General features: G+C 39.6%; 1 protein-coding gene across 2 annotated transcripts in view; it reads left to right on the forward strand.

Annotated features, from left to right (window-relative positions):
* The first annotated feature begins 1,091 nt into the window (after positions 1 to 1,091).
* The window catches only part of Rab3gap2 (RAB3 GTPase activating non-catalytic protein subunit 2), a 71,779-nt gene continuing 60,165 nt past the window's right edge, over positions 1,092 to 12,705 (forward strand). For both annotated transcript variants that reach the window (XM_090341169.1, XM_090341170.1), the window contains exon 1: positions 1,092 to 1,320. In XM_090341169.1, the coding sequence (XP_090197295.1) occupies positions 1,206 to 1,320 (115 nt within the window). In that variant the 5' untranslated portion in view covers positions 1,092 to 1,205. The remainder of the gene's footprint in view (positions 1,321 to 12,705) is intronic.

Consider the following 12,705-nt stretch of genomic DNA (forward strand, 5'->3'; position numbering starts at 1 on the left):
TCACAATAAAAAATCATTCTGCTCTAGAAGAAGGAATTAAGAACTTGGGCACTCAATCACAGCTGTTTTATTATAAGGGCAATGTACACATATGGGCAAGGCAGAAATGTATCAATGGATCAAATATGTTTCCCTTTTCTCTTATTCCTGTGTCATTTTCTCTGTCCCAAAAAGTAGAGGACCATTTTCTTTGGCAAGTGTGCACTTGGTTATACTCCTTCTGTGCTAATATGAACATCACCACATTTTTCATGAAAAAAAAAATGGGTTGACCTCTGTTCTAAAGCAGGTATGGTGGTGCCTGTGCCTAATCTCAGCACTTGGGGCACTGAGGAGGGAGGCTAGGCAGGCCACAAAATGAGATCTGGTCTCAAAAAGTCACTCCCCTGGGCCGGGAGTTTGGCCTAGCGGTAGAGTGCTTGCCTAGCATGCACGAAGACCCGGGTTCGATTCCTCGGGACCACATACGTAGAAAAAAAAGCCAGAAGTGGTGCTGAGGCTCCAGTGGTAGAGCTCTAGCCTTGAGAAAAACCTAAGGACAGTGCTCAGGCTCTGAGCTCAAGCCCAGGACTGGCAAAAAAAAAAAAAAAGAAAGTCACTCCCCCAAACGGCATTCCTGATGACTCAAATTGGACGAGGGACGGAGAAGAACTTCCAAAAAGAGTGTGCATTTGCAAAAGAATCCGGTTAGTATGCGTGTTCACTCTGCGTTCCGCCTATTCCCAGGGCAAATTATTTTTAAGCACTTCCTAAATAGGACAGGTCCGACGTCTGAATGCCCAGCGGTGGAAGGGCTGACAGTAAGACAGGTGAATGACATCATCTCCGGCTAAAGCCAGAATGAATGAAAGGGGTTCACCCTGCCGGAGCAGAACCGGCCCTGGAACCAAGCCCACAGCCAGCCACGTAGGCGTCGTCCGACTCTCCCACTGCGGCGTCCTTCGTCACGTGATTCGGACCAGGGCCTAAGCACCGCCCCCTCCCCTCGCCGTCCGGGAGGCCCCGCGCATGCGCGGTGCTCTTGGGCCGCGCTCGAAGTGCGCTGACAACTTCCGGTTTGTTTTCCCCGCCCCCGCCCCCGCCCCCGGGCTGGCAGAAGCTTTTTGAGGCTTGGCTGTGGCCGCGGTGAGCTGGTGGGGGGCCGGGCGTGATCAGGTGAAGTGAGTTCCCCCCCCACACTCACAAGTGGGATTTCCCCCACCGCCATGGCCTGTTCCATCGTCCAGTTCTGCTACTTCCAGGACCTCCAGGCCGCTCGGGACTTCCTCTTCCCTGAGCTGCGGGAGGAGACCCCCAGCGGCGCCCTGCGGAGGGACCCCAGTAAGTGCCCCCACCCCCGGTGTCACCCCAATAAGTGCCCCCCCCCGGGGTCGCGGCCGGGGTTTGACAGTCCCGGGTCCTCCAGCCTCTGCTTGTCGCGGGGCCCGGCCCTCTGGCCCCGGGGGGGGGCAGCCGCGGTGCCTCCCCGCCCCGGGTGACAGCCCTGCCCGCCGCCGCTGGAATCCTGGGCGGCCCCGGGGCCCCGGCCGCGTCGCGCTCGTCTTCCTCCCTCCCCCGTTTCCTCCTCCGCCTCTGCCGTCCGCTCCCAAATTGCGTCTGGCATCTTCAGGGCCTCTGCCCTTCCTCCGCTTCCCACCCCCTCCCACCCATGCCTAGCTTTCTTCCTGAGTTTCTTCTCTTCCCCACCCCCGCGTGCTCTGCTACTCGCACGGTGACCATGTCAGATGTCGGCCCTCCCACCCTGTTATTGCCCCACTGCCCACTCTTCTCCATCCCTGGAACTGTGGCTTATGTCACCTACCTTATCAGAGATGTTGGTCATTCCCCCCACCCCACATTCTCCCTCTCCCTCATCCTGCCTTTCATTCAGATTTAAAGAATAAGTGGATGCTTGATGAGTAAAAGGGACTCTTACTGTGGTGAGTAAAGTCCAAAAAAGAAAAAATAACCTGTTGGGAAGAGGTTATAAATGAATGACATGACTAAGAAAAGTTAATATGCTTTTACGGAGGTGAGATGCCTTCCTACTACCAAACAGTAAGGCCAAGGCTGGCTTAGTAAATGGTTTGTACTTCCTCAGAATTCCTTACCTGCTGTCTTTTGCAAGGGCATATGTTTCCTGTTATTTATTTATTTATTATTTGCATTTCCAATATGAAGTACGTTTTGCTTTATAATAATGCCACCAGGCCCACTTAAAAACAAAACCCAAAATTCAGGGGATATCTCAGGCTCTCAGGAAGTTCAGGCAGTAGAATTGTGGGTTCCAGCCAGTCTCAGCCTGTCAACACAATTTGGAAGGTAATTACATCAAAAGTGTCCTTGCATAAACATTTACTCTGTGGCAATCATTGATGTGACAACCTAATTAAGGTTGGTAGTTTCTGTTCTTTACGCCCTTATGGCTTTTAATAGAGGCACATGTAAGTAATTGCTGTACCATGCTGGAGGTAAAATAGCAGCATGTGTGAAGGGAGAAGGCCTGGACCGGCATAGCATTTAGAGAACTCAGAAAGGGTAAATGGCTGGAGAGAGGATGTGAGAGGAGGAGGAGGAGAGATAAAGCTATCATGAGCTAAATCAAGCATAAAGCTTGTGGGGTGCCTCTGTTATACTTTTAAACAGAGAAATAACATGATTGGTTGGTGTCTACCTGATATAATCAACACAGTTTGTTGAATATTGGTAAGCAGCTGTGACAACAGTGGGGAAGGAAAATAGGAAGCAGAAAAATGGGTTGGGAGACTGTTCAGTTATTCAAGCAAGAAATCACCAGAGCTTGTATTAGCCTTAGCGTTTGAGAGGGAAGGCTAGAATTCATACTAAGGGTATAGGATCAAGATCTAATGAAAGTGGTAATGGGAAATGTAGTTGGTAAGAAAGAATTTGACTGGCTTTGGCTTTGGCAAGGATATATGATAAGAGAGGGGGAAACAGACATTTTAATGTTTCCCATTTATAATGTTGGTATTGTGTCTAGGTGAGTATGTCCAGCAGTAGAAACAGAAAGTCTAAAAAACTCAGTATGGATTCCTCAATCAGACCTAATAATTTGGTAGTCATCAGAAGTGCCATTTCAGTCTAAAGGACTTTATGTACTGTGAAATCAACTGGGTATGGAAGATGTGACCTTACAGGAACACTGAAGTTTAGGATTCAACTAGAAGTTACTGAGAAGAAGAGTGAAAGGGTATATCAAAGACGGAAAAACTAGGCTGTGCATGGAGGTACAATCTGTGATCCTAGACCTTGAGGTGAAGTGGGATAATTGCAACTTTTAGGCCAGCAAGAGCTATAGAACTCAACCTCTGTCTCAGGAAAAATAAGGGCTGGAGATGAAGTTCATTGGTAGAGTGCTTGCCTAGTATTTGCAAAGTCCTGGATTTGATCTCCAGCAGGTAAGGGGACAGGTTAGCCAAGGCATATATTCAAGTCCCCTTCTCAATCAAAGCTGGAAATGGTGACATGAATCTGTTATCTCAGCTATGGTGGAAAGCAAAGATTGTGAGGATTATGGCTCAGGTTCACAACTGGACATGATGTGAGTACATAGCTCAGAAATGACCAGTACAGGGCTGGGAGTTTGGCCTAGTGATAGAGTGCTTGCTTAGCATGCACGAAGACCCGGGTTCGATTCCTCAGTACCACATACATAGCAAAAAGCCAGAAGTGGTGCTGTGGCTCAAGTGGTAGAGCCCTAGCCTTGAGAAAATCCAGGGACAGTGCTCAGACCCTGAGCCCAAGCCCAGGACTGGCAAAAAAAAAAAAAAAAAAAATGACCAGTACAAAAAAGGCCTGGAGGCTCAGCAGTAGAGTACCTACCTACCAGCCATTCCATCCTGAATTCAAACCCTATAGTATTTAAAAAAAAAAAAGTGGGTGGAGGTAAGCACCCTGAGCCTTTGTTGCAGTGAAATATTAAAAAGTTAAAAAGTGGAGCTGGGGGAAGTGGGCTGTGGCTCAGGGGTAGGGTGGTAGCCTTGAGCTGAAGAGCTCAGGGTCAGCAACCAGGCCCAGAGTTCAAGCCCCATGACCAAAAAAAAAAAAAAAATGGAGCTAGAATTGTATCTTTTGCTAGAGTCCATGGTACATGCGTGTGTAAGGTTCTGGATTCCATCCCTGACACCAGGGAAACAAAATGAAGTAGGATCTGACATAAACTGCTGATGGTGATTGCTTTTGCTTTTTTTTTTTTTAAATATTAATATTGTAACTGATTGTTTTATTGAGAAGCAAAACTCTTGAGGTTTTTAATTTTTTTCTAATCTGATAGTGTTAATTCATTCATATAGCTCATATCTAAAAAATAGGTAAAACCAAAACTCCTAATCATGCATTTTATAGAGGTTTGTCATTTGGTTTAATAGTAGTACTTTTAATATAGACAGCAGCTGTAGATATTGTGAAATCTGGTTACATAGGTACACAGATCATAATACACCAAATTCTTTACTTTGTCAGATAATAAACAGTATGGTCATCTGCTTCTTTGTATCTGCAGTTATAAAATGAGACAATCATTTGTACATTTAAAAGATCACAAACTATTATTTCCCAATAGTTACAAAAATGAAAACTACCACATTGTTGTTTGTTAAATCAAATACCATCTATTGAGATTTGAAACATGATATTACTGCTTTGAAATTGCAGGAGTGGGTGTCAGTAACATAGTGAGGACCCACCTAATACACATGGACAGAATTTTGAGGAAGACTGATTTCTAGACCGGTAGTAGTAAGACTCACTTAACATATACTGACATAATTTTAAAGGGTAATGACTTCTAGACTAGACAGTTCAGAAATTCACATTTGAGAGGGACAAGAAGTAAATAAATACATATACAGAATGTATCAGAATACTTGGCAAAAACTGACAAATGAGATGATGTCAAACTATAGATCACCTATATACCAAAGGAATAATCAGCAGAGTTGAAGAGATACCCTACAGTATGGGAGAAAACATTTACTATTCTAAGATTAGTAATACATAGAACTCAAGCAACTCAATAGCAAAATAGTAATGATTTTTATTTTAAAAAATGATAGATGGACTTGCATAGCATAGACATTTCTCAAAAAACATACAAATGGCCAGGAAGTATATGACAAAATACACAATAAAATAATTATCAGGAAGATGCAAATCAAAGCCACAGTGAAATGTCATCCTATCCCAATTGAATAGCTATTATTAAAAATGCTTATTTTTCTACAGAGAATATTTATCAGACAACTCAGTAGACTAAAATTACAACATCTTTTTTATGTTGGTAATTTTTCCACAGCTGTCCATAAAATTTTTATAGTAAAATGAGTTAATATAGTAAATGCTGCTTTGTGCCATAATATATTAGTACTTAACAAAAAGAATGGGGCATTTAGAGTTTCTTTAGGTTTATCATTTTTGACTACCTAATTTTTGGTTACTACATATTTATTTCCTAAGGAAAAATGTTAATATGAAGTTTATTTCCTTCTCGTCTATTTCCCTAGAAATATAAAAAGCCTGGTAGTTGTGCGGCATAAAAAGTTATGAAGTAATGTAACCATAACCCTCTATACATTACCCTGACAATTTAAAAAAATGTTATGAGGTAGGGGCTGGGAGTGTGGCGTAGTGTTAGAGTGCTTCCCTAGCATGCGTGAAGCCCAGGGTTGGATTCTTCAGTACTACATACACAGAAAAAGCTACAAGTGGTGCTATGGTTCAAGTAGTAGAGTGCTAGCATTGAGAAAGCCCAAGAACAGTGCCCAGTCCCTGAGTTTAAGCTGCAGGACTGGCAAGAAAAAGAAAAGAAAATTATGAGGTATGGGGCTACCACATAATTTTGTGTTGTTACTGTTGACTTTGTACTGCTTCTCTGTGAAGCCTTCCTTACCTGAGCCCCTCCCAAAAAGCTAACTGAAATTTGTTGAACTCTGAATTATTTATAAGTCATATCTTCTAGAGGTTTATAGAAACAAGTACATTATCTTTTTCTTGTCTCAAAAATGGAAGTGAATTTGCCTTGTGCTAAGAAGATCTTTTATTAGACCATGGAAATTAAATTGTTTTCTTTTTCCTAACATTTAATGGTTTTAGTTCCTCATTTAGTTTTTGATTTTAACATACTCATTCAAATATTGTCAAATTAATTGTACATTTCAGTTCCTCATTTAGTTTTTGATTTTAACATACTCATTCAAATATTGTCAAATTAATTGTATTACTTCTAGATTCAATTTCCTTTTTAGCTTCGGGTTCTTGTTAAATGAAAAACATACTCAGTTTATGGATAACAGATTCTTCAAAGGCATATTAGAATGATGCATTTGGGGAAGTAAATAGAGTTGTAGAAAGCAAAAATTGAGCCAGGCACGGTGGCTCATGCCTGCAATCCTAGTACCAGAAGGCTGAGATCTGAGGGTCATGGTTCAAAGCCAGCCTGGGCACTAAAGAATGTGAGACTCTTACCTCCAATTAATCACTAGAAAACAGGAAGTGGGGCTTGGCTCAAGGGTAGGGTGGTAGCCCAGGCCTAGAGTTCAAGCCCCAATGACCCACAAAAAACAAAAGCAAAAATTGGATTTCTTATTTAGATTTTGTTAGTAGAATAGTTCATGCATTGGAAATATGCCTAATTAGGACATCTAGGAACTGGAGAGCCATGGCTCAAGTGGCAGAGTGCTTTCCTGGCATGCATGAGGATGCCATGGGTTCAATCCTCAGTAGTGTCAGAAATTTCTTTGATAATTAAGATTGTTTTCTACATAGCTTGAACATTTAGTTTATTTATGAGATACTGAACAGCTTGTTATACTAGTATAATCCCTTTATGGAATTATTTCTGGTAGGAAATTGTGGCTACATTTATTTATGGGCAAAGCCTTTTTTTTTTTTTTCTCCCCAGTCCTGGGGCTTGAACTTGGGGCCTGGGCACTGTTCTTGGCTTTTCTCAAGGCTAGCACTCTACCACTTAAGCCACAGCACCACTTCTTACTTTTTCTGTGCATTTGGTATCCAGGAATGGAACCCAGGACTTCGTGAATGCAAGGCAAGCACTCTACCACTAGACCACACTCCAAGCCCAAGGCAAAACTTTGATAAGGGTAAAAACAAAAATTTATGATTCTGCTACTAATGAATGATTCAGAACAGTCCTATTCATTGATGGGTATTAAAAAACAGAAATTGCAAATCAGGTTAATGACCAGTGAGGAGGTAGTATTTTTAATCACTTTGTAATTTAACCTTGCTCCTTTGTTTCTCATCTCAGGTTAGTTGGAGATCAGTGTATTTAGGAGAAATTTTGATTCAGTCTGTGCAATGAAAGGAGTGAATGATAATTTCAGCAACTGAGCTAGATAAAATAGTTTAAGCTGGCAAACTTCTTGAAGACTCAGAATTCTCAACAAAAACCTTGATCATGTGTGAATTTTAAGTTCTGAGAATATGAAGAAAATAAATTTTAAGGAAAATTCATCCCCCTAAGGGTTGATTGGAGAAGATTAAAGATTTAAAACTATTTAGATATGTTTACTTTTATAGCCAGAAATATAGTTTTGTCAGTAGGTTATATAGGAAATGGAGAAGCTCTGTTCAAATATGAAGATTTGAGCTATTTGAGAGCAGAAATGCAAGGATTGTGGTTTGAGGAAGCATGGAGACCTCCATCTTAGACATTGGCTGTGCATACGCACCTTTTTTGCAAACTATAGGGGAACAACAAATAAGAGAATTGTAGTCCAGATAGACTAGGGCATAAAAATCAGATTCTATCTCCAAAATAACCGGTGTCAAATGGGCTAATGATTTGTTTGGCTCAAGTTTTAGAGCCTAGCAAATGAGAGGCCTTAAGTTCTGTCACTAGTACTGCTAAAACAAAACAGAACACATATATACCATACTTTGCTTATATCTAGAATTTTACCTGTCATAAAATGACTACTTTGGAAGCAACATCTGGATATAAATAATGATATAAAAGTAACAAGAAGCATTCTCATCAGTGTTTCTATTTCTCCAGTAGGAAATATTTGCCATGTGGGGCTCTTTTTAGTATTACCTGTTTTATTTACTGTTGGAAAGATAAACTTTGTGCAATAGAGTACTGGTACAACTTAATTAAGAATGATATGATAAGCTTTTTCTTCTTTGGAATGGCATGCTGCTTATTTTGGATTTCAGTGGCCTTTGTAATTGGAGTGTGTCAGGTGTGGTTGTATATACCACCATACATGTAATCCTAACACTTTGGAGGTAATGGCAGGAGGATGGTGAATTCAAGATCAGCTTGTACTATAAAGGAGATCCTGTAACAACGAAGAGAGGAAAGGAATGAAGAGGCGGGAGGGAGATAGGGAGAGAAGGAATTGAGAGTTATGTGTAATTTAGTAAGCAAATTGATTTTGTGTTATTTTTTAATTTTTTATTGAAATATATGGAGGAGTTACAATTATATTCACCAGATAGTAGGTGCATTACTTCTCATACATTGATACCCCTTCTCATGTTTTTGTCCCTTCCCTTTCCTATTTCAAATAATCAAATAAATGTATATACAGTATACTGGATCTCTTGTTAGAGGTGATACAAGTTTTTTTTTGAAATGAAGAACTATAACGCAGTGTGTTATAAGTTTTTTTTAAGACTTTATTAATATTGACTTTTTACATATTTCAAATGTCATGTTTAACAAATAAGTATTCAAGAATGGGATCTTTATATGTAATAACTGGCACATAAATTTAAGAACAAAATTAAAATTAAGCTGAGAGTTTATATTGTCATAGATACATATCAGTCTATGTAATATAACATTATGTCTATAGAGTATATATCCCATCATAGATTTTTTTGTCTAATGTAGTTATATTTATATCTCCAAGATCATGTCAATGACCTTGAGTACCTGAGTATTGAGTTATTGCTCTTGTACTGTTTGGATCTAATATCCACACATCAAGGAGACTATTCGCCCCTTTTTTTTTATTGTCAGGATAATGTATAGAGGGGTTACAGTTACATTCGTAAGGTAGTAGGTGCATTACTTCTCATACATTGATACCCCTTCTCATGCCATTCACCTTTTGTTTCTTTGATCTTGACTTACCTCACTCAACATGATTTGCTCTAGTTTTATCCACTTCCCGGTGAATGCCATTATTTTTTCTTGTCTGTTGGCTGTGTAGGATTCCATTGTATATATGTGCCACATTTTTTGTATTCATTCATCTGCAGTAGGGCATCTGGATTGTTTCCATCGCTTGGCTATTGTGAATAGCGCAGTCATAAACATGGCTGTGTAGGTGTCCTTATCATATCCTGGGTTATGATGCTCAGGGTAGATGCCTAGGAGTGGTATGTCTGGGTCGTAGGGTAGTGTAGCCATAACATGGCTATTGTGAATAGAAATAAACTCTTGTTAAACAGGAGTGGTAGATATCTCTATTGCAGCTGACTTTGATTCTTTTGGATACCCAAGAATGGTGGATTGTGTGGTAGTTCTAATCTTGTTTGTTGAGGAAATTCCATAACAATTTCTATAGACAAAGACTATTCATTTAGCAAGTATTTATTGCTTATGATGTAGTTAGCATAATTTTCATGTACATGTGTAAATGCACAGGTACAAGATGCTCATTTCATGTATTTCTAGAGCTTAATAGTTGTGTAGATCAAATAGATGTACATTTATGTTAAATCAGATAAGTGTCTGATTTAAATATTCTCATAATTATTTATAAGTTAATAAATAATGCCACATATGATCTAGAAGAGAATATAATTGAATTCTGAATGAGAAACATAATAAAATGCTGTAGTTTCGGGGTGGGGGGGAGGGAAATGGGGACCAAGACATGAGAAAAGGTATCAATGTATGTGAAGTAATACATCTTCCATCTGGCAAATGTAATGTAACCCTTCTATTAATTACAATGAAAATTATATGGAAAAAAATGCTGTAGTTTCACAGAGAGAGAGAGATCATTGTTGGATGCAAGCAAACTTCATGAGGACTTAATCTTCATCCTGGAGAAGTTGGATATGCAGAGGTAAGGCAAATGAGAAGGCATTTAGCTAACATGAGAGAGATATGTGTGTGAAAATGGTGTACTTGAAAGTTCATCATTATAACAGCAATATTTAGGTGTCTTTATGACAGGCAGTATTCTGTCCTATGCCAGCTCTGTATGTTCTTAGAGCTTTAGTTTGTAACAATTTTGTAAAGGGGATATAGTTACTAATCCCACTTTATTAAAGAGGAAACTGGCTCCAATTCCTCTAACTCTTTAGAATACAACTGGACATCTAACTCAGGCAATCTTATTCCAGATACATACTTGTTTTAGACCTGCTCTGTCTGAATATATGCTAACCACATGTACTAGTGAGCACTGGGAAAATAGCTAGCCGGAACCAAGGCATACTCTAAATGTAAAATGCAGTGTGTGTGTGTGTGTGTGTGATTATAAATTCCCCCGATTTCAATAAAATTATGACATACTGCTAAATTATGCCAAAACATTAAAATCAAGTTTAATTTTATATAGTTTTACTTAAATGTGACTAGTTAACTTACACATGTGGCTCACGTTAGATTTCTGTTAGGCAGCACTGTTAGATTGCCCACTAGTGAATCATAGTCCAACTAGGAAAAGAATGATGGAGGGCCTAGAGAAGAGGGATGTTGAGGATCAGATTAGAATGGCATTGCATTTAATTTCTAATTTAGTGTACCTTAGCACATTATCCATGATCTGATTTGCAGAGATAGAGATGAAGAAACTCAGATTCCCGGAACCATGCAAAACCCCCCAACCACAGTCCCTGACAATAGTACCATCTTAAATTTGATAGTAATTGTAACTCATCTGAATTTCTTTATTGTAAAGATTCTCAGGATGCCCATAGAGGGAGATCTACAAAAGATTCTGTAGTTTTATTTTTATGACGGCAGTGAATATGACTGCTGCTTTCTCAGTTTTCTGGTCTGTTTTGTTTGATTGCCTTTAACTAAGTGAAAGATGGAGGCAGTTGATGTCATTGTTACGTATAGAAGTGCCTATGGGATATTTAGTGGCTGCTACTGCTTCAATAAATAGGACAAACCAGTTAAAATTACCCTCTAGGTGGTAGAATGCTAGTGGAACAAGCAAGCAAACTGAGAGCAAGCTGGAATAAGTGGGTTCAAACTCAAGTGCTGACCTCCTCCTCCTCCCGCACCCCCGCAATACTAATTATATGGATACAGGTTGGAAATGTGGCTCAAAAAGTAGAGCAGCCTGCCCATCAAGTATGAAGCCTTGAATTCAAACCCTAGTGCTGACCAGACAAAAGTTAAACTTGTATCAGTAGAAGAACGCTGTTCTTCAAAAAAAGTTATCAAAAAGAGAAATTGTGCCTGAATAAAACTTTTTACATGAATGACATCTTTATTAAATTTTTTCCCTTTAGAGATTATTCTTGGCTTGCTTGCATAATTTAAAAATATGAGAGGGCCGGGAGTTTGGCCTAGTGGTAGAGTGCTTGCCTAGCATGCACAAAGACCCAGGTTTGATTCCTGGGTACTACATACATAGAAAAAAGCCAGAAGTGGTGCTGAGGCTCAAGTGGTAGAGCTCTGGCCTTGAGAAAGTCCAAGGACAGTGCTCAGGCACTGAGCTCAAGCCCAGGACTGGCAAAACAACAACAACAAAACCTAAAAAAAAATAAATAACAATATGAGGAATAACTTCAGTAAAGTGTTGGGAGTCTAATACTTTTTTATCACCTGACTATAATTGTCAAATAACAGTTTGCAAAACATACTAAATGATTTTCAAGGATGCCACAAAATTTAGATCACTGGCGCTGTGTAGAAATAGCCATAAGGGTAATGTCTAATTTGTAAAATGTTTCCCATATTTAAATTGACCAGAATTTGGAATGCTACATCAGTTTATAAAACACCTTTAATCTGTTTTTATCCTGACTCCTTTTGAAAAATGTTAGTGGGAACACCCCCAATTAAATTATCTTTTATTGGGGCATTGATGGCTCACACCTGTAATCCTAGCTACTCAGGAAGGTGAGGTCTGTAGGTGGTAGTTTGAAGCCAGCCTGGGCAGGAAAGGCATATCTCCAGTGAACCACCTAAAAACCAAAAGTGGAGTTGTGGCTCAAAGTGATAGAACATTAGCCTTGAGTAAAAAAGTTCAAGAACCGTGTCCAGGCCCTGAGTTCAAGCCCTATGACTGAAAAAAAAAACCCAAAACCAAAAATTTCCTTTCTAGTTGAGAAAAGCTTCCTATTCAAAAGCTGCCTAGTCAAGCTTCCTACTACCGAAAAATGGATAAATTCTTAATGAGCACAAATTCTTGCTTAAAATATTTCTCTAAATCTTGAATATTTTTAATTGTGTCACAGAATAGTGATTCTCTGCAGGGGTAGGAAGTCCAAATTACTGCTGTCTTCAATTTGATTGGATGAGTCATTTATGACTTGACTCAGGTACTTTTTATACCATTAAAAGGAAAAAATGTGATTTTTAAAATCGTTTTTAACAGAATTCAACAGAGGTTCTGTGCTCAAACTGAGCCTTTTGAAGTCTTATTTGCGTTTATATATCCTGCACTTAGCACAATGTCCAGCACATGAAAAATGTTGTTTGTGAAGTGAATGAGTGGGTGATTAGCTGACCTTCATGCTTTTCTTGATATATTGGTACCTTGGTAT

The sequence above is a fragment of the Megascapheus bottae genome, chromosome 10, assembly GCF_031878675.1.
Source record: "Megascapheus bottae isolate mThoBot1 chromosome 10, mThoBot2.hap1, whole genome shotgun sequence".
In the NCBI taxonomy this organism is placed as follows: Eukaryota; Metazoa; Chordata; class Mammalia; order Rodentia; family Geomyidae; genus Megascapheus; species Megascapheus bottae.